This window comes from Danaus plexippus, chromosome 12 (assembly GCF_018135715.1).
Source record: "Danaus plexippus chromosome 12, MEX_DaPlex, whole genome shotgun sequence".
NCBI classification, from domain to species: Eukaryota; Metazoa; Arthropoda; class Insecta; order Lepidoptera; family Nymphalidae; genus Danaus; species Danaus plexippus.
Window position 1 is genome coordinate 4,249,545 of NC_083545.1, and position 21,416 is coordinate 4,270,960.

General features: G+C 31.9%; 8 protein-coding genes across 8 annotated transcripts; 1 reads left to right on the forward strand and 7 right to left on the reverse strand.

Annotated features, from left to right (window-relative positions):
* Positions 1-1,033: 1,033 nt before the first annotated feature.
* On the reverse strand, positions 1,034-1,727 carry LOC116772681 (uncharacterized). Its single transcript, XM_032664943.2, has one exon. The coding sequence runs from the start codon at positions 1,676-1,678 to the stop codon at positions 1,130-1,132; it is 549 nt and encodes a 182-aa protein (XP_032520834.2). The 5' UTR covers positions 1,679-1,727; the 3' UTR covers positions 1,034-1,129.
* Positions 1,728-4,225: 2,498 nt separating this feature from the next.
* LOC116772676 (cuticle protein 38-like) lies at positions 4,226-5,175 on the reverse strand. Its single transcript, XM_032664937.2, has one exon. The coding sequence runs from the start codon at positions 5,129-5,131 to the stop codon at positions 4,310-4,312; it is 822 nt and encodes a 273-aa protein (XP_032520828.1). The 5' UTR covers positions 5,132-5,175; the 3' UTR covers positions 4,226-4,309.
* Positions 5,176-8,025: 2,850 nt separating this feature from the next.
* LOC116772575 (uncharacterized) lies at positions 8,026-10,400 on the reverse strand. The gene is made up of 4 exons (XM_061522272.1): positions 10,296-10,400; positions 9,205-9,342; positions 8,430-8,645; positions 8,026-8,218 (listed from the first exon to the last, which is right to left on the reverse strand). Exons 2-4 carry the CDS (start codon positions 9,310-9,312, stop codon positions 8,144-8,146), a joined length of 399 nt encoding a protein of 132 aa, XP_061378256.1. The 5' UTR covers positions 9,313-9,342; positions 10,296-10,400; the 3' UTR covers positions 8,026-8,143.
* A 625-nt stretch (positions 10,401-11,025) lies between these two features.
* LOC116772743 (NADH-quinone oxidoreductase subunit I 2-like) lies at positions 11,026-11,701 on the reverse strand. Its single transcript, XM_032665016.2, has 2 exons — positions 11,565-11,701; positions 11,026-11,428 (listed from the first exon to the last, which is right to left on the reverse strand). The coding sequence occupies exons 1-2, from the start codon at positions 11,580-11,582 to the stop codon at positions 11,138-11,140; spliced, it is 309 nt and encodes a 102-aa protein (XP_032520907.1). The 5' UTR covers positions 11,583-11,701; the 3' UTR covers positions 11,026-11,137.
* Positions 11,702-12,267: 566 nt separating this feature from the next.
* LOC116772740 (uncharacterized) lies at positions 12,268-13,086 on the forward strand. Its single transcript, XM_032665014.2, has 2 exons — positions 12,268-12,376; positions 12,468-13,086. Exons 1-2 carry the CDS (start codon positions 12,359-12,361, stop codon positions 12,984-12,986), a joined length of 537 nt encoding a protein of 178 aa, XP_032520905.2. The 5' UTR covers positions 12,268-12,358; the 3' UTR covers positions 12,987-13,086.
* A 608-nt stretch (positions 13,087-13,694) lies between these two features.
* Positions 13,695-14,658, reverse strand: LOC116772739 (skin secretory protein xP2-like). The gene is made up of 2 exons (XM_032665013.2): positions 14,587-14,658; positions 13,695-14,490 (listed from the first exon to the last, which is right to left on the reverse strand). The coding sequence occupies exons 1-2, from the start codon at positions 14,602-14,604 to the stop codon at positions 13,837-13,839; spliced, it is 672 nt and encodes a 223-aa protein (XP_032520904.2). The 5' UTR covers positions 14,605-14,658; the 3' UTR covers positions 13,695-13,836.
* Positions 14,659-16,198: 1,540 nt separating this feature from the next.
* On the reverse strand, positions 16,199-16,755 carry LOC116772742 (cuticle protein 12.5-like). Its single transcript, XM_032665015.2, has 2 exons — positions 16,663-16,755; positions 16,199-16,595 (listed from the first exon to the last, which is right to left on the reverse strand). The coding sequence occupies exons 1-2, from the start codon at positions 16,672-16,674 to the stop codon at positions 16,248-16,250; spliced, it is 360 nt and encodes a 119-aa protein (XP_032520906.2). The 5' UTR covers positions 16,675-16,755; the 3' UTR covers positions 16,199-16,247.
* Positions 16,756-18,593: 1,838 nt separating this feature from the next.
* Positions 18,594-19,830, reverse strand: LOC116772738 (calphotin-like). The gene is made up of 2 exons (XM_032665012.2): positions 19,734-19,830; positions 18,594-19,649 (listed from the first exon to the last, which is right to left on the reverse strand). Exons 1-2 carry the CDS (start codon positions 19,743-19,745, stop codon positions 18,609-18,611), a joined length of 1,053 nt encoding a protein of 350 aa, XP_032520903.2. The 5' UTR covers positions 19,746-19,830; the 3' UTR covers positions 18,594-18,608.
* Between the last annotated feature and the right edge of the window lie 1,586 nt (positions 19,831-21,416).

Here is a 21,416-nt window from a genome sequence, read left to right on the forward strand (position 1 = left end):
TTCCATTGTTTGTTGTTTACTTGAATGTTTTCAGTAGTTACGTATTGACATTCCTTTTTATTCTTATTCATTTAATTGTTAACAATTTTATAATATTGAAAAGCCCAACAGACTGGCGGGCAATAATGTGTCCTTGTATATTTTTTTGCCTCGAGAAACGAAACCTTGAAGATATTAACTTTTTTACTCGATTTATTTCTTGATAATGATTTGTATTATCAACCAAATTATTTTAAAAGCGAAAAAAATATTTCAGGCAATTTATGTTACAAAAAATTTTATGTTTCTCACCAACAATTACTTTTTGAATCATAATTAAACTCACAATCTTTATCACTGTGTCTGGAGATAGATGATTATTATAAGAACCAGGTATTACTGACTTCGAATATGAGTTCGGACTTATTTTAAGAAGGATGTTCATTAAGTCATCAAGTACCTTAAACTGATCCAGTAACCTTTATGATCCCTGTCGTGCTATTGGAAAAATATGTTGACAACACGAGAGCTTAATTTTCAGAAAAGACTCATTAGCATCTAGGTTTCCTGTTCGCTCAAGTCTCCCGTGTTGGGCTAGTAACTGTTTCTTAATAACTCCGAGTTGATGTTTAATCATCTCCCGTGTTCATATTCCCTTTATGATGGATATTTTGGTTCCGTACAACACATCATAGTCATTTAAGTCGAGGGCTTCCTAAGCAATATATCTTAGGTGAATATAATCTTACATTATGTTAATCTTTTTCATATAAAAGTATTCAAACTATTCATGAAGGTTATATCAGTTTTATACTAGGTAAGGTGTGTTTTCTTTTACTTGATATGTTATTTTTATCCTTATAATAAATAATTATATCGATTTCATTGTACATTGTTCATAAACATGTGTCTGTCGTTCATTTGAAAATTGAGAAGTTATTTTTAACTTTTATAAATCGAGACATCCAAAAACATATGCCTATATTATTTCTAACGTATTATGCACTGGAGATATAAATGCTCGTGTTTGTATGAGGAAACATTAAAACAACAATTTAAATTGCATTCAAACTATTTATTTATTATGGCAGTGTTTACAATCATAATTTTAAGGTCATCATCAGACAACGGTTGATTTGTTTTATTTCATTTACCAGGGATGAACGGAGTATGCTTTTGGTAATAAAGAGGAATATCCATAAGACGCTACAGCAGATGGATAGCTGGCTACATAAGGAGCCGGGTAGGAAGACACCAAAGAAGAGTAAGACAGAGGGGAAACTACATTGGGTACTACTGGAGCTACAACTGCACTGTAAGATACAGGGGAAACTGACCGTTTTTTGAGGTGGTGAACATTAAGGGCTTTGGCTTGATAGTGGGCTGCACGAGCGGCGACTACTTCGGGAGTATCTAGAGGTACACCGTTGACTCCATCCAAAACTACAGCTGGAGAGTTGGGAGGTTGGGCCAAGGCAACTCCAGAAACTACAGACTGTGGGTAGAGTGCTGGTACATAACTTCCGTAAACGGCAGGTACTCCTGCAACTAGGGGCGATCCATGAACCACGTCACTACTGTATTGAGATACAGAGCTTACAGATGAAAGAGGATAGCCATAGCTATAAGCTAATGGCACAACCCCAGGTTTGGCAGCAGCCAAGGCAAGAGCGGAGAACAACACCACCAGCTTGAACATTGTGGTCTGTGTTGTATTGATCCAATTAGCAAGATCAACTGATGCTTCTCATATATTTCAAATGCTTTATATACGAAGCACCTAAATCACTATGCAAAAAAAGTCAACCGAACCACCTTCAAATGATAGTTGTTTAAATTATTTAGGTAGCTGACTTCTTGCTGTCAATTAAACTATTATTATATTTGTCGACCATAAATGATACGACAAAACCTTTTATGCGGAAGTCTGAGGTCCTTTAAAGATCAAGGTGATTGGTTAGAGAATTTTGAGACCACCAATTTAGTTTTAATTAAAATACATTTTTGTTCTTATGATGTGTATGAACAAATGAATTTTTTGCCCAAAACTTAATCATTTATTCTATTTAAGCAAAAGCTCAGAAACTCGTAGCGTGTTAAGAAAAAGATAGTGATAATGTCGTATAATTTCCGTAGTAATTGTATATAAAAGTACTGAAAAAAAAAACATTCTCTAATAATTTTTCTCTGTCGCGTAATAAGTTTTTAGGTTATTCGTAAAAATGTTATTTCCATACTTTATACCATTTAACAGATAATTGTAGAAATTTATAATCTACAATCAATAACTATTATACAAGGAAACATTGATTACACTTGTGCTCTTTAACACGTACAAGTGATCTTTAGAACCAAATAAATAAAAATAAAATGTATAGTAAGTAGACATATTTTAAATTAAATGCTCTTAAGTTAAATATCTCCGAATCTTTCTGCTATGTCATTTATATTTTAACTTTTCAAAAATTTTATTACATATTCGTTTCTATGTATAATAAGAGGAAAATTACATTGATGTAATTGTATCATTTACATAGCATCGATCACGAAATTATAAAATAATTATTTAATAATATCTGATTAACTAAAACAAGATACTTATTACCTTTAGTAATTAAATCTATTTTTTACTTTATCGTTTCCTGTTTGAAGTAGGTTATTTTATGTGTTAAAAATTATTAGAGGTTAAAGCAAGTTAAAACGTAAAACAAATACTAATATTTCAATCGATTGGCCGATGTTTTGCCAGTCTTAATTTTGTAATTTATTTTTAAAACGCCATATTAAACAAATTAAATCGTAATCCCGATAACAATCTTCAATATTTGATTTATAATAATAAAAAAAAAACATCTGCGATTTAATTTATAACAATAAGAAAAACAAATTGGTTCCGTTGGTATTCATTTCACGTTTTTTTTCACGTTTTTCATGTTTAATTAATATGTCGTATGACAGAAGGAATTTTTAACTCAATGTACAGGGGAGTTTGTTATGATTTTTTTTGTCTACAAGGCGCGTGTAATTGGTTTTTAATTGTTTCAGGCACTTTGCACGTGTTATAAACGCATTCCCGTTCTCAACTAAATAAATATTTATGAAGACGCAAACGTGTAACAACTTACCTGAATATATCAAAACTGTCGCAATATTATGGAAATTTCATTAACATTTATTCATTGTATTTCATTATAATTCTTTGTTGGTAGAGCACATAAAGAAATTTTAAGTATTAAACAAACCAACGTTTTTTATCAAATTGTGAAAAATAATGTGGTAAAAAATTATATCGAAGTAAATTTATATAAAGTATATAATTAAGAAACTCAACAATTTAGTCAGCGATTTAAAATAATTTAAAACAATTATAACAAGATTAGAGGAATTTAGGAGTCAGCAGTCAGATTAGGAAAAACCTTACAATTCTGTTAAAAGTTTTTGAAAGCTTTTTCAGCAGTTGCTGCTGTTTGATTAAAGGCATAGTCATGTTAGATTGAAATCTCATATATATATTTCTTTACATTAGACACTCATAAGTAATCACTTACTAAAATAACAGTAAAAAATAAATATACTATAATTCATAATATAAATTTTCTTAAATTCGTAATAAAATATCTTAACTTCCCAATCACTTAGCAGGAATTTTCTTCAAAGAAGGATCTTACATATTCACAATAGCCGTTGACGTCACTCGTTGATCTCAACACTTCATACCCTATAGAATCTTAAAAGCAATCTGTAAACATCGAACTTTCAATGTCAATACAGCATGTTCACTCAGTTTTCTACATGTTTATATAAGGTCACACGTGTTGAAAGAACAATACCTCACCTGTGCACTCGTGCAGTGAGAAAAGTGTCAATACTTTCGGATACATTGTATAACATAAAAATACTTATTTTTATTAAGAATATTTGAAATAAGACACATATATCAGTTTATTCACTTATAAACTGAAAGATTGCAAAGAATATTCAGATTTAAACCGTAAAGATCTTAACGATTTAATATTTGTTAATATTAAAACAATTATCATAGCTTTAATTCTTTATATTAACTACAAAATAGATCCTTTTTAATATATATAAGATTTTAATCATTTATAAAAATAAAAATAAGTTTTTTTTCTATTTTCAAATAATCTTATTTAATTAAATTTTCATCTAAAAAAACCTTTAATTATTATTATTAAAATATTTATTTACAAAATTTTTTGGGTATCAGAATAAATAAAATAATTGCAATTTGATTTATATTTTATTGATGACTACAAACATTTTTGCCTGACTGAATTGAGAAGAATATTTCTCGATTTCATATCGGAGTTTAGTAGTGGATTCTGTAAGCGTTGCCGATGACGGGGCTTGATACGGCTATCGGTGCTGAATACAATGGAGAAGAAACAAGGGGCACTGGAAGGGCTGAATAAGTAGATACGATTGGAGGGTTCGCCAAATATCTTAAAGAACGCTTGTTAATCTGGTGAGATTCTTCAAGGGCTTTAGCTTCAAGATGGGCGGCACGGGCAGCAGCAACTTCAGGTGTCTCGGTGGGAGCAACTGGCAGTTCAGGTTTGATTTCTCCAGCGTCTTGGGAACTTGATACGGCAATAGGTTTAATTTCGCTCTTTAACAATGCAGCTGAGGGAACAATGGCTGGTGAAAAGAAACCGGATGGATAAATGGCGGGAACTGATGCACTGTAAGCACTCAATACGGGGGCGGCGGCAACAGTGCTTATTACTGCTGGAGATGACTTAATGTCCAAACGAGATTGAGAAGAAACTGCTGCTGGGGCGACGGCAATTGGAGCCGAGTAGAGTCCAGGAGCAACATAAGCAACGGGTGCAGAATATGACACTGGGGCTGCTAAAGCAGCTGGAGCAGCATAAGCAGCAGGTGCAACATAAGATGCTGGAGCCGCAACGATGGCTGGTTCAGCCACTACAGTGCGAGTGACAGGAGCAATAATTTTTTCAGAAATCACTGCTGGAGATGATTTAATATCTATCCGAGACTGGTGTGATACTGCTGCTGGAGCTAGAGCTACAGCTGGAGCGGCGTAGCTTATGACCTCAGATTGTATGAGCCCAGAAGGCTTGGCAGCTGTTAGCGCCATAACGGAAAACAACACCACCAGCGAGTTCATCGTGGTCTGTGTTAGTTCAGATGCAATTGACAAAAGGATCCAAACTGATGCTTTCTTTTAGCGGACGATCATTTTTATACTATCGATCCCAAAAGTCAAGATCAACGTGTATACTCGTTACGTCATATACTAACCCTGTCAATGCGAAACTTGTTTTCGATTGAAATATGTTAATGAATAAAATAGTTACTTATTTTTTTTTTTCTAAAATAAACTACAAAGGTAATTAATGCAAGAAATTTGTTAATTATATCCTTGCAACGAACAAAATCACATAGAAACTAACGTATAATTAGTGCCCTTTTATCAATTCGATCGGAAATAAAATGTATTTAATTTACATATACGGTATATTTATTTAGACTTAAAAGTGTCTGGGAATAATTAATTTATAATATGTATTTGCATAAGGTTATCTACTATTAATTTCTAATTTTGCTAGACTTGAATACAGAAATTGTTGATGCCTGTTATCGCTAACAACAGAGAAGTGGAAAAAATATTTTTTTATTAACGTTATTATAATATAACATCAAACGTTTCTATAATTTGGAATAAAACGGGAAACTTTTATTTATTCTTTTATGATTTTTAGTAAAAAACAATAGGGAATATTTCTACTGACATTTTAAAGTCCATCGTACTTAAATGTATCGTAATTAATTTTAAAAGCTTTTGAATTATTTGCAAGTATTAAGAGGCTTCGCTGTAAGCTCATTTGTATTTACATATTTTTAAATGTTGTATCTATATCATTATAAAAAATAATGTTTTAAGGGAACCTACGACTTTATTATGTATTCTTAATAAGTATAAATATTAAAAAAACAATCATGTAAGGGGATTATCCTACAACCTTATATACAATGTTGATAATTGTTTAGAATTTTTCTTTACATCACAGAATTAACCGGAGACATTTTACATTACATATTAATTATTACAGAGCGTCTTTAAAAAGTAAATATTAAAATAATATATAATTACAGAGCTTCTCTAAAAAGTAAATATTAACATTTAACACTTGTAGGTAACGACGCGCGATACCGCGTTGTCCTTAAATTCCTAGTTAACGTCATATTTTAAAGGTGAGGAAGGAGGTGTAGTTTGTAATGATTTTTCATAAATGAAATTTTTGCTGGATTTATATAAGCATAGCCACAGGTATATAGCCACAGCTATATATATACATATATATATATATTTTATAGTAAGCGTTTTCCTGAAAATCCAACATGAAACAATATAATTTGAGCTAAGAATCTGCATTATAGAATATGCAGTCTGACTCTTGAATAAGATTTTGATGCCATTATAGAGAGTACCTATTCCGGTATGCAATGTATGGATGTATTAAACCTTATATGTTATTATAATTCTATTGGTATCAAAACCGATTAAATACTTTATTCTATTTGATTTGTCAAGATCTCTATGTGTTCATTTGTAACAGGATATTTATTGTTTTGATTTTCTATATATATTTCAATATATTTCTAATAGCATCACTATTATCTTTCGAAGTAATGTTACGGGCTGTTTGTAACTTCTAAAATAAAAGTGATTATGTCCAAGTATTTTATCAATTATAAAAAAAAAATACATTGTAAACAAAAGACGTATTGCGTAATTAAATTTTCTATGTTTTTATTTGGTCATTAAAATATATTTTAAAGTGGATAATAACTTTTGTTTAGTTGGATATGTAAACTAAAATTATAGATGATCGATTCTTAGTATATGAAAAAAATTTTTAATGGAATAAAAACCTTCTAGTACGATTATTTTAAGAGACTCCACAGGCGTTTTTGTAAATAACCATATAAAATAAATGTCGAACTACTCGATCTTGTACATCAACGTGGGGTTCTTTTAATGCTTGCGTTTATTTCTTCTTAATGATACACTATAAATTGAAATGTTAAAGTTTAAGTCGTGGCCTTGGAGGCTTTCGCTCAACCACTAGGTACTAGTCCTCAATTCGCTGTTATTCATATAGAGCTGTAATTATTTTTTTTTTGTGTAATGCAAAACCAAACTTATAAAAGAATATAACATATGTTGATATCAAGTACAAAATTGATGCAATTCTGTTTTCCTAACTACAATAACAAAAACAGAAGTATAGAGTGAATTAGGAGCATCGTTTTTTTATTAAAATAAATCATTTTTAATTGAATTTTTAATTTTTTTTTAATAATTTTTTTTATGATCAATTATGCTGAGTTTGATACGTGAATAACATTTTGATATAGTAGAAAAAATCACTAACACTAGCGATTTAGAACATTCTACTTCTAGGAAATGGTGTCCATATTTCAATATTTTAATTGACATACCCATAAAATTTAATTTTGGCAAAAACATAAATATTAGGGGAAAATAGACTTAAAAAAGGAATTTAAAACCTAGGGTTATGATGTGAGTGATGTATTTATTAAAATATTATGCTACATATTTATATACGACAAGTTATAAAAAAGAGAATATTTGTAATAGCTCGTTTTTTAATATTTTTATTTATTAACAGCCCTAAGTATATGTGTAACACGAACATTATATTTGTTATGAAGCGGTATGCGGAACGCAGTCCTTATACGGGCGTCGGTTAAACCACAACAACTTCTGTGTTCGAAAGGTAATTTATGGCTTATATCTGGACAAAAAATGCAATTGATGGCTATCACTTGATCGTATTTCGTGGTCTGAACAGGAAACGGAATGTGAAATAGCACGTACATCTTTTCAGCTTTAGTAATGTAAATTTAAATAAGAACACTCGGTTGAAAATAAAATTTATCATGAATTAATCATTATAAACTGCAGGTTTAAATCCATTGTAAAGAATTTTTTTTTATTTTTTTTTTTTAAACGGTGGGTAATGAAACAGAACGAACAAATAATTTAAGTTTATTTCATCGAAACTTCATCCAATTTCATAAACTATGTTTTAAATACGTTGACTGTTGCGTATCTTGACCGAAGCCAAGCTATAGTTGGACAGTTGATAGATTACCAGCCGTGTCCAAGAGGCGCGGCGGCGACAACGGCGGGTGCGTGGGCGACCGCTACTGCTGGGGTAGCAATCTGAATGAAATAAATAATATTTAAAATCAACTAGCAATGATCATCATTTTTGTTGATTCACATGAAATAGTTTGTTGGAGCTCTCGTTGTCGATATTTTTAGTTTCAATTCATTACAAATTTCAGTTATAATAATTATCGTATTGTTTAAAGAACATAAAATAATCAAGAACTTATAGGGTATATACTGTTCATTTGATTATGTAACTCACTCTGACAGTGTTAGCATATGAGGTTGCAACTGGAACGGCTTGCTTGACAATGGGTGCGCTGACGAGAGGTGCGCTGACGACAGCAGGGGCAGCGGCGATCAGACCACCCCCCCAGGCTCCCTGGCCCCAAGCTCCGTGTCCCCAAGGAGACGCGATAGCGGGGCCCACAAGACCAGGGGCAGCGGATGCCACCGCCAAGAAAGCACAGAGAACGAACTAAAACAAAAATAGAAGAAATTTATAAATAGCATCTTATAACCTTGAAAATATCTTATTATTATTTTTTTTTAATAAGGGGAAAAACTAATAATGTTTCTTAAGAAATTTTATACCGATGTAGGTTAGTGCACCAGGATTTCTATTACGACACAAATAAAAACCACCGGTAAAAAGTGTTTCGGTTTAATCGGCCTCGGCAGGTCGTTGCCGTCACTGAATGTCAAGTTCACCAAAAAACATTGCAAAAAAAGGGATTCCGAGACACTTTTAAGCATTATATAAAGATAGGTATTTTACAAAAAAAAGACATTAGTTCTATTTAATTTTGATCTTATTATAAATCGAGAAATATAAAATATATTTTTTTTAAATATAAAGTGTCTTATATCATGATTGGTATTATATACTTATATATATATATATAAGTAAGGTATATATATATATATCTTATTTATATAAACATATTATTACGATTATCACGAGAATTAAAAAAGCACGAAAATGTCGACTAAAATATTTATTTTCCACGTGAAATTTAACTAAACTTATTACTTACCAGTTTGAACATTTTGGTGGTAGGGGTTGTTTTGTTGAAGTCGATGAAGGTGGTTATCGAATGTGCTAAGGGCTTAAAATGTCGAGCTTTTATAGTGCTTAGACACATAACTCGGCCAAATGTGTTCCAGATCCTGACCTAGGTCATCGGTATCAATTTAGGTATGTAAGTACAGATAGAAACATAATTGCTAATAGTTTTATTTAACCTTTGGATATTATTTTTCTGATTATTTAATAATATTTTTAAATTTTGGTCAACTCTAAAGAAATATTTTGTTAATCACTAAATTATATATACACAAATATTTTATCGTCACGAACATGACTAATAGAGCCTCATTTTAAGCTTTTTAATCTTAATTCGAGATAATTTTAAAATAAAACATTCAAAATACTTTGACAGAGCTTAAAATATCTTTAGTATTTAATATTTGCGTCAATGTAGGCAAGTGTTATAAGGGATGTGTATCTAGAGAATTTTGTTTTCATATTGTTCAAAACCCTGCTGTAATTTAAATGTTTTACAACAAATATCAGTAATAAAGTCCACTTATTACATCATTGTCATTCGAATGTTCAAACTAGCAACGTAAATGTAACGAGAACGGAAAGTCTTACTTTGACAAATTTAATTTTAATTTATAATAGTCTTACATTAAAACGATTGTCGTTTTGATAAAGAACATCGTGTTTTTTGGAAAATACAAAAGTGTTTGTACATAAAATTTTTTTGTGCCTCAATTTAAATATATATATATATATGTATATTGTTTTTCTTTTTGACAGTACTCCGAACACTTGGATATTGATTATAAGTAATTTTTAAAAAGTTCGAACTAACTTTTCATAGTCTGTCGTAAATGCAGTTTTGATCCGTCCGTCTTTAATTATCATATAATTATTTATATTTATAATGTAACGTTTTTATTTATCGTAAATTAGTCTTAATACAAATATTTTGTATCATTATTTTTTTAGATTTTAATTGTTAAATGATTGTATATAATCAAATTGATTTCCTCTTTGTTTAGTTCATGGGTGAAAACATAAAGGTTATACTAACCATGTACTTAAGATTATAAAACATACCTCGCTAGTGTATTTTTATATAAGCTTTTATATTTCAACGATCAAAATTGTTTGATTGAGGTACAGTGTGCAGTTCTTGTAGACTTGACTTAATTTCTTGTTTTCTAGATATATGAAATTATTAAATATACTTGTGTGCAAGACACACAACAATATGACGTAGACACAGATTAAAAATTAACATTACATATTTTAGTTAATTTTTATTAATTAATTTATTTATCCTTTTCAATTTCCAAGATGACATCTACGAAATTCAATGTATTTTGTGCTTCTGATTTATATTGTTCTTATAATTATAATAAGGTGAAGATAATTTAATTCTTAATTTAACTAGTGTTTTAATTACTGTTTTATCTATTAATATATAAAATATGTAGTTTTTGTTATATCTTGATAACAAATATGTATTAAACTGCGTAGGTCTGGATATCAGAGGTCTCTAAATTTTTTTAGTCTGTGTCAACGAGCCTAAAGGAGACAGGGTGTTTCAATGACACTTCTATGGCCAGTTGAATTAATACCAATATATCACGATAGATACGATATATGTGATTATATATGACACAGTTAGAATAAAACACGTGACTAATTTTATTACTAATGAATACGATGTTTTGTGAGATTCAATTAAAAGAAATATTTGACTTCAAATTAAAATGGATTCTATTAGAATGCTTTTTTTCTGGATTCGAGTCACTGATATTAGGAAGAAATCAAACAAAAATAGTAAATTTTGTACAATTTGTCTTTACGTTATAAACATATATATACATAAACATAATACATTAAGCACAGCATTATTGAGCAAGTCACTAGGCAATGATATCACCGAGTTTGATTTACAAGTAGTAGGGGTAAGAAGATACGTATTTGGCGAAGTAAGGTGATGGCGCAGCGACATATTGGGCTGCTGGAACAACTGGGGCTGAGGCAACCAATGGTGCGGGGGCTACCACCGGAGCAGCGACGGCGTGGTTTATTGAGTGAGCGGAGTAAGAGCTAGCGTAAGGAGCAACAGCATACGCAGCAGAAGCGACAGGTGCTACAGCTGGAGCTACCAGAGCTGCTGGTGCAGCTGCTAAAGGCAGAACCCCGGCATTTGTAGCGGCGATGGTGAGGGCAAAGATAACCTGAAATAAATCAGAAAATTGTATTAAGTACTTAATACATATATCGTATTGCATTTTTAAATTTCCTCGTAACGTTTAATATTATTGTCATTTAATATAAAAATATGTTTTAAAACACGATTGCAATTATACTTACAACAAACTTGGCGATCATTTTGCTTGGTAATGTGACTGCTCACAAGTAAGTACACGAAAGTATTCGATTGACTGTGTCGTCTTCTGGACAACGGCACTTTTTATAGCAAGTAACAATTTCATTGGGCAATATGGCACGTACCATGAATTTAGAATTGATGCGTAGGATATTGTTGGCCCCACGTTTTTTACCCAGACGCAGTAGACGAGCAGCGCATTCTAATTGAAACTCAGTGCACATTAATTTCACTGTAAGTTATGTAATGACGAAAAGGAAAATTAATATCACAGCAAATATATCCGCTCATTGAATATGCAATATATATTTTTTAAATTTAAATATATTTAAAGGATATTCGTATGCATAATTAAAAATAATATATTCCTGAACATTTAAACTTGTCTCTTGTATAGTCTACTCATAAAATTCGTAACATTTATGTATGTTCGGTAGGTAACGTAAAAAATATTTAGTTATTACTAAAAGGCAATTGTGTTACTACAGATTTTTAAAATCAGTGAACTTTAAAATGCACCTTACGATTTAGGATCAACATTAGTATGGTGCAGCAACATTCACAAAAAATTTCACAACCAAAAAGTTTCCCAATGTGCTCCATTTCTCCTCGCTAGCCTTTGCGAATCCCAATTGACTGACCGCAATCCGTCAAATGTTTATTCTGTAGTACGTAATCTGAATCACAATATCCATACTATAAAAACCTTAAGCTTTTTCTACTTAGTCACATTACACGTCCTTTTTTCATTAAGGAAGGTCCAGTAAACATAAACAAAATGTTTTTCTTAAAATCTGTGAGTATTTGTTTCCTCAGAATAAATTATAACTTTATTTAAAAAAAAACAATTTGTTACAAAAACGATAATTATGTTCTATTACTTCCAGATTGTTCTTTTTGCTGTAGCAATCGCTTTGGGCGCGGATGCCAGTGCAGTATTACCAGCTGTAGCCGCACCTCTGGTTGCTTCACCTCAAATAGGATATGCCCATGCTGTACCGCAAAATGTTCCCCCGTATGCTGCACAAGTCAGCATCGTTTCCAAGGCGATTAATCCTATTGTTGCTGCATCACCACTGTCAGCGCCAATTGTTGCACCTGCGCCTGGACCATTTGCAGCACCAATAGCAGCTAGAATAGCCGCACCTTATGTTGCTGGTCCAGCACCAGTGGTTCCTGGTGCTTATGCTGCTGCTCCTTACGCTCCTGCTGCTTATGCCGCAGCTCCTTATGCCGCTGGCCCTTATGCCGCAGCACCTTATGCTGCTGGCCCTTATGCCGCCTCGCCGTATGCTCTTCCTGGTCCTTTCCCTGCTGCAGCTGCTTATGCCTCTCCATACCCTTATTCACTGGCTGCCCCTCTGGGACGTGTCCCATTCGGCGTTGCACCAGCATTTGTACGATAGATTTTAAGTTTAACTGTAGTAGACCTTCCTTCCAAAAAGACTTGTTAATAAAATAAGAATTATACAACATTAATTTTTAATAAATAATTTTTGTATTAAATTTCTTTTGTTTTTGATTCCAAATATATTATATTACAATCAATATATATGTTACAGTCATTTATATAATCAAAGATAAAAAAATTTGAACATCCCAAAGTACGGTTATATAATGATAGCTGAATATCGACTAAAACTTAATCAGTGGACTTTATTTTACTACCTTATTAGCTGTTGCCCGTAACGAGCCCCAAGTAGCAATATATTATTTTGCGTTGCTTTGTTTTTTGCGCATTTTGTTTCTTCACCGCTTTTATTTTCATTTAGATAGCTTTGTTAATTAAAACAATATTGATGTTACAAAACTATCATAATAAATGACAAAGTTATAATAGTACACTTTTTTAACAGATTATATTTAATTAGTTACAAAAATTAATATAACTTACCGTGGTTGCTACGCAAGGACATAAATTAATAACGGTCTGGGCTGATACTTAATTACATTCATATTACAAAACCAAATTCTAACTTGTGTTCTATATCATGTATTTATTGACCATTTAAAGTGTATTTATTTTTGTTAAAAACTAAACCCAACAATTAAAATAAAATAACTATTTCAATAAAGAGGTCAAGATTTTTATGATTAGGATAGGATTTCAAGTAGGTTTGCAAGGAAATAAATTTCTATCTTCATTACAAAATGTATATTAGTACAAAATACCTTAAATAAAACAACAAATGACTATACTTTACAAACATAACAACATAGTTTTTAAGACTAATATTTCATTCGAAATAAGAGTAATCACTTCCATGCCACTTGTTTTATCAGATGTGGTGCCAATAGGGGAGCAGGGGCAGGATATACAGCCTTTACAAAATGATGATGTGGTAATACAGGTGCAGGTCCAAAAACTGGTGCTGGGGCAGGAGCAAATACTGGAGCCGGGGCAGGGGCGAATACTGGGGCCGGGGCAGGGGCGAATACTGGGGCCGGGGCAGGGGCGAATACTTGGGCTGGTGCAGGAGCAAAGGCCGGAGCTGGGTATGGTACAACAGGAGCAGGAGCCACAGGTCTTATAATCGGTGAGAAAGGGACAGCGGGTAGAGCGTATCTAGGTATTGCTGATAAAACTGGAGCGGGAGCTGGGGCAAACACTGGAGCAGGGGCCGCTACCGGAGCGGGTAATGGCACTGGCAGGAATGAAGCTTTTAAGACTGGTGCAGGAGCAGGATATAATGGAGGAGGAGCTGGTAGTACTGGAGCTGGTAATGGCGCTGGAGCTAAGACCGCTGGAGCAACCGCTCTTACAGCCGGTGCAATGGCATGGATAGATCGTACGTTCGGAAAACTATAAAATGGGGCGTAACGGACCACAGGTACTGATTTTATTGCAGGGAAAAAATGTCCCACCCCACTAGCTTTGCAGCTAGCTATAAGGGTAATGGTGAGTGATATCTGTAAAGAAGGAAATTAAATGAGTGTTTTATTATATTTCTCAAATCAAATATTTTAACTAGCGTTTATTTTAAAATAAAAAATTAATGGGCTTACATATTTAAGTAGGGACATATTTTTGCTGCTGTCGATCGACTCGTTGAGTTGAGTAGAAATGTAGAAGTATATTAAAATATGTGTCACAGGTCGTTATATACTAAATACTGTTGCAAGCGCGACATCTATATTCGTATCTATAATGGTTTCACTTTCCATAGCCAGGACATGCGCATGCTCAATTGGGTGTCAACGCGGACATTATTGATGACCGAGTGTATGATGACCATTATAGGTGACTTACGTAACTAATATAGGTTTCGTTACACCATAAGTAACGCAGGTTTTATAATATTTTGTATGGGATAAGTATAGTCTAAAAGTGTATTATTTATGTTATCCTAAACTTCCTTATGAATCAGAAACTCCATAAAAAATGCAGCACAAATATTTGAACGTTTTGAGCAGACTTATAAAATAATAAAATCAAAGTTATACCATTAACATACATTTAAGGAAATATTTTGTACCCTTAAAATTGGAACCACTGAATAGAAATTAGGAAATCTGCCAATATAACATCAAAAATATATTATATAGTATGTAAATTGAGGTAAAAACAAATAACATTTTTCCACTAAAAGTGTTTAAAAGGAAATTTATTTTTGAATATTCCATTCTGTATTTGCACTTGAAATATTCTATAAATAGCTAAAATAGTCTCTTTATTATGTAAATTATAAATTTACATTTTTTTTTATGAAGTATCGTTTTTACGTAGATTGATGATTAGTATTCAGTTTGTTCAATGGCTTAAATGATACTAGGAACTGATACTTAAGCATAATTATTAATGTTTTCCGAGTCCAGACTTATATTTGATTTGGTTTTTCAGATGTATTATATTAAGGTTGCTGTGTAGTCGTTAAAATAATTAGAAATTATGTCCTTGACTAATTCCATGTTTATTAAAGGAAAGTAAATTTATTACTTACACATGTACTTTTTATTTTGCATTGGCAATAAATTATTTTTATTATATTATTGCATGTTAATTCTGGGACATGTAAACAATTACAAACAATATTCATAACAGCACAAATAAGAGTCACATTTAAATATTACTTTGATGTGGGGATTCTGTGCGTAACAAGGTACAAAGGGTCCTAATACTTACTTTTGCCAAGGACTATCGACTGCCTTGAAACTTATTAAAGTATGTATCGAGAACGTTCTGTAAATATTTACGTAATTCAAAATTTAATATTTAATTTAAATATGTTTGATAACCAATTCATGCCTTTTATACATTTTCTAAAACACATATACATATGTTATTAAACATCAATAATATTACTGTCTAATATAATAGAAAAATATTTTAAAATTGTGTTTTTTTTTCTATAATTATTTCCTAGAGGAAGTATTAATTTACTTTTGTGTGCTTATATATATATTTGAATTTCTTACAATGTATTTTTATTGCCTTTTATGACAAACAGTCTAACCCAACAAAAAACTATTTTGGTACACATTTACTTAAAAAAAAAAAAAATCCTGTTTGTCTATAGCCCTAAATGTAAATTATTTTTAATGTATATTGGGGAATAATGGTGGATTGTCATATAAAATTTTGCTTATTATTGTTTGCAAAATGTAATAAAACAATGAATAAATTATTCAATTCATTTATTCTAGTTCGGAAATTAATTTTATGTCTTCTATTTCAGGGCAACAAATGGAGCTGACTGGGCGTAGTAAGGGGAAGTAGCGGCAACTAAAGGTGCTGAGGGAGCTAAGAATTTAGCTGCTGCTGCGTAGTAGGGAGCAGCAACAGAGTAAGGCGCAGGCACCGAGTATGGTGCCGGTGCAATAAATGGAGCAGATGCTACAATAGGGGCAGCCGCAATGAAACCGTTGTAGTTTCTGGAGATATATTGAGAGCTAGAAGCAGCTACAAAAGGTGCAGGTGCTGCTACAAGCGGAGCCGGTGCAGCGATGAGTGGAGCTGCAACTGGTGCAAATCCCGGCTTTGCGGATGCTACTGCCATTGCAGCAAGAAAAACGATCTAGAAAAAGGTTGTTATAATTAGATCCATCAAAAAGATCACATATTAAATTTTTAAGTCAAAATACCTTTCCGAACATGTTGGTTTTGTTTGTTGTGTCGATGAAAGATTCTTTAAGTGGTATGTGTACTTTGAGACAATCGTTACCTTTTATACAAACAGTGATTCGCCTTGTACGTTTCGTCACTGGTTGCGTTGAAGCTTATTAGAACCAGACCACGCGTCGTTGATGTGTGCCAGTCGTACTGAGTTACGACAACATACTTTGGATGACCAATGAATCACCGATAATGTTGTTAAGGATTTACATCAGTTTGAATGTCATGTGTGATTTGTCATAAACATCCGTACAGTGATATCGTAATAAAAGTTTGTTCCAGATTAAAAAATATACTAAATAAAAATAGCTCAATAGTTTAATAATTCTTACCTTATAATTCTAACTTTTGTCATGGGTTAATTGATTCAGTTATGTGACTTAATTTCTAGAAATAAGTAGCATGTTTGGAAATAATGTGCAGTTTATATTGACTAGCAGCAACTGTTACTAAACTATAATTATCAATATGCTTTATAGTTAAAATCTTGTAAAAGAGTCGCCCATAAGCATTGTATTTGTTTTAAAGGATATAATCACGCCTCGATGTTACACGTGTATATTATTATTCAATATTAACTGTCAACAAATTGAACACAAGACCTAATAATCCTCTATAAGATTTAGATGTTAATTACATCAGCTTACTAAGATGTGCTTTTGTAATGTATTATCATAAATACAAAAAAAGATGTAAAAGGCATTAACAATGAAATTAATTCTGTCCTACCTATGTCATAACAATAGAAACATAATATTATTTATTTATGATTTCAAAATAATATTTATTGTACAGGATATATAAAATTCTTTGTGAGCTCAGTGGATTTTCAACTACCAAATTTTGCCGTTGCTAGGAAAGAGATAGTTCAGGAACAGCTGGAGATATTATTTACCAAAAAGTTAAAAAAAAAACCCTTCATAAAATTTTTGAATTTTTATAACACTTGTGTTTATTATTTTATAATATTTTTAGTATAAATACGAACTATCAATGATCACACATAGATATTTTGTAATCTTGACCAACATAGAAACTTCATTTATCACGTCTTTTTAAATGTCTATTATATCTTACGTTTAATTTAATTTTATCGGGAAAAATATTAAAAGCGAATAATTTCCTTGTACTCGAATAAAAATAGTTGCTTAAGCATCTTCTTTTGTCGAACGGGGTCGGTTTAAATTATAAAAAAAAATATAAATAAATTTAAACGCATCCGAACTACTTTCATATTACAATGCTTATTCTTTAACATCTTATAAATGAAAAGAATATTATTTCAAATAGTTTTAATTTAAATATTTTAATATCTATCTAGTAAGTTTTACTTTAAGAGTTATATAGTTATGTATATTTTTTGAATTGCGAGTTGTATGTTATACTTAGATTCTACACAAAATTATTATATGTGCTTTGTTTGAGATTTAATTCTGTTTACGAATATCATCGAACATGTAAATCCTTTCATCGTAAAACAGCAGATATAGAAAACTAAACAGATATTTGTATTAACAATAGCGTTTCCTTAATGTATTGCTCTAAGTATTTATTATAAAAAAATATATATAATTTACTTGTACCTTACATTTCGTCTTATGTTTGATAGTAATAATAGTACTATATATTTTTTTTTAATCTCTAATAAGATTAATAATATTAAAATTGCCCATCTTTTCTCGAGATCTATAGTTTGAAGTTAGAAAAAATTTTAGCCGTATTCATTAATAAATTTATATAGATTTGGGTCTTTTGAAAATCATTAAGGCTTAAGAATACGTTTCGTATTCAATTAGAAATTAAATAAAATAAATATACAAAAACATAAATATATTGCTATTAAAAATTATTATCTTAACATAGTGTAGTATTTAACAAGTGTATTAGTGTTTAAAAAATATTAACTATGGAACGGTTACTCTCTCGGTGGCTGCGTAATTGGTCTATTTAAAGGTAAAGGTTTCGATACTTCAGTATTACGAGGCTTGGGTTTGGTGCTTTGAGAATATTTTTTTGATATTCCCCTCACCAATTTTGGTGGTCCGTAAGTCGCCAAACCTGCAGGTATCCGCATCATTCTTATTCTTATTGGTCCGGATATTGGCCTTATAATTATCTTGTGCGGCTTTGGTATAAATGTATGGAAATGTGGTACGACTTTTATAGCCTGGTGATGATGATGATGATGCTGTTGATGATGATGATGGTGGTGATGGTGCAAATTAAGTGGCGGGGGAGCAATATATTGTAACGGAACCGGGACCACTTCCACACTGGTTTTAATTTTTTGAGGATGTGGTAGAGGGATAGGCTGTGGTGCTAAATATTGTCTAAAGTTTACATTCTCATTTGAAGGTAGTGCTTGAGCGAAACTATTGTCAATATTTGTTGGTGCAGAGGTAATAGAGTCTTGTTGACGTTCTGTTGTTGTTGTTGCTTGAGGTTGGATTGTTGTACTCTGCTTTGTAGTGGTTTCTTTTGTTTGAGGGACCTCTGTAGGAACTGGAGATGTCTGAGGAACAAATCCAAACGATGGAGGGAATCCGAACGGATAAGGAGGAAGAAGAATTGTGGCTACAGGTGCGGCAGCATGAGCAGTGGCTATAGCTATGGCTACATTTGGCTCCTCTGAATTGTCTTGAGGTTGAGGTGGATTTGTAGGCCTTATTGGAACCGATGTCGTTCTAATCGCATCTACCACTTCAGGTTGGACTGATGGCACCGGGAACACAGGAATTATAGGTCTGACAGGAGCAACTGCTACAGGTGGTTGAACTGGCACAGGGGCTACTGGAATCACTGGTTGTAGCACCGGATCCGCTGCCACTAAGCGATTAAAAGTCCTTTCAAAATATTGTGAGCTGGACGCTGTCACGATCGGAGCTGAACCAGCAGGCGCGATCGGATGCAAGCCGGAACTACTCGAAAATCCACATAACGTACAGAAAATCACAATCTGTAAGAAAGAAATATATTTCATAATATTATTTGTATATTTATTGAAAATATGTAATAAATTTATATTTTATGTAAGTCATACCGTCGAAAACATGATAGCGAACCCCACTGTATCACTTTAAAATTGAAATGCGCGCGTTAGAAAATGGGGTGCTCGCTTTTATATAGGTGTAACAAATTTTGCATCGCAGTGTGGCAATGTAGCCAGTGTACCGGAATACCTAATGGTCCAATGGGTAAGGACATGAACCTTGATGGCTACAAAAATCGTATTGAAATTACGACGAAAGAATAATAATATATAGACGTGGACAATGGGAAAGTACTTAGTGTAGCCGTATTGGTTCATATTTAATAAGTGGTTGCGTATGTATTATGTCAGAGTTTGGGAATGATAGTGACAAAACATTGTAAACTTTTCATTTGCTCACAAAGAACATTTTTTATGTTTTTCTTAGTAAAAATAAAAAATAATATGCTTTAATTTTAAAATTGTTTTTGAGTAAACCAAAAGTACAGGTAGTCCAAATGTGATTTTACAGATACACTTACAAATATCTAAATAATTAAACAATTCTAAATAATTAGACAAGCAATTATAATATCCCGTACTGACTAGCCTACTGAGAGTGGTTACTTTTGCAAAGAGCGAGGTATTCGGAGTGTTTTTGTATCTTACGCCTCGTATCGCATGCTAGTCCATTCCACCCAATAAAAATAAGTTATAATTTTAATCATATTTTTCATAATAACAGTCTCATAGTTGAAAAAATATATTTATTCTGCTTAAATAAGGTACATACAAGTTTCATAAAGTTACTTCTTAATTATTATTATTTTTTTTGTAGTCAGTTATTTCAAATCATTTTATTTCCCCTGTTTGAACATGATTAACAATAAAAATAAATACTGTTATGGTAAATATACTAATATTTTTTGTTAAATTAAAAGTAATTTAAAAACAGTAATTATTTTTAAATTTGACCCTTTTCATACACAAAAGCAATGTGCCAACAATAATTTTTTGCTATAATAGCCCAAGAGCCCACGACGCGACGGCCAGACCATCGTTATTTTATAAAAGTTGAAAGTTTCTCAGTACATGTCTCCTATACAGGTAAGAATGACCAGCGACTATAGAGTTTGGGCTGTGGTTACCTGGGCAGGTAACAGGTAGTAAAGGCGTATAAAATAGTACTTAAAATTTGTTAAAGTATAAAGCTCATTTTTTTTATATTTCCTTCGTGATAACTTGAGAAATCTCGTCAACAATTGCCGGACACTTATGAAAGTTGCTACCTGCTGCCAGGCACCTCTAAACTTTAATAAATTACAATTATATTTCCGTTAGTGTATAAAAGCTAAATTTTATATATGTGACTTGGGGACCTATAAAAAGATGTTACCTCAATATAATATACGGTCGTTATTTAAAATTTTTACATGTATTAGAGTCTAGAATTAATTAAAATATGTACATATATATATTTGTTAATCTTATTTGAAAACAAAAGTTACGGAAATTTAAATTACACTTAATTTACACAACATGACAAATAAATGGATCAATTCAAAGTAGTTGGGTTACATCCAATAACACAAAACCTAAATCTAAAGAAGTACACAGTATTTTGACAGAAGTAAGGTGAAAATATGTTTCTTTTTTTATTTATTACCTGTAATAAATTGCTATTACAATTACGGACAAAATTTTCTAAAGGAAAATTATTAGAGCCGTATTACGTGTGTTGAATGACGTATCAGT

Coding starts and splice junctions, on each gene's coding strand:
- LOC116772681 (XM_032664943.2), bottom strand. CDS start 1,678: ATGTTCAAGCTGGTGGTGTTGTTCTCCGCTCTTGCCTTGGCTGCTGCC.
- LOC116772676 (XM_032664937.2), bottom strand. CDS start 5,131: ATGAACTCGCTGGTGGTGTTGTTTTCCGTTATGGCGCTAACAGCTGCC.
- LOC116772575 (XM_061522272.1), bottom strand. CDS start 9,312: ATGTGTCTAAGCACTATAAAAGCTCGACATTTTAAGCCCTTAGCACAT. Junction 8,646..9,204: donor CCACCAAAATGTTCAAACTG/GTAAGTAATAAG, acceptor TTTTTGTTTTAG/TTCGTTCTCTGTGCTTTCTT. Junction 8,219..8,429: donor CATATGCTAACACTGTCAGA/GTGAGTTACATA, acceptor TATTTCATTCAG/ATTGCTACCCCAGCAGTAGC.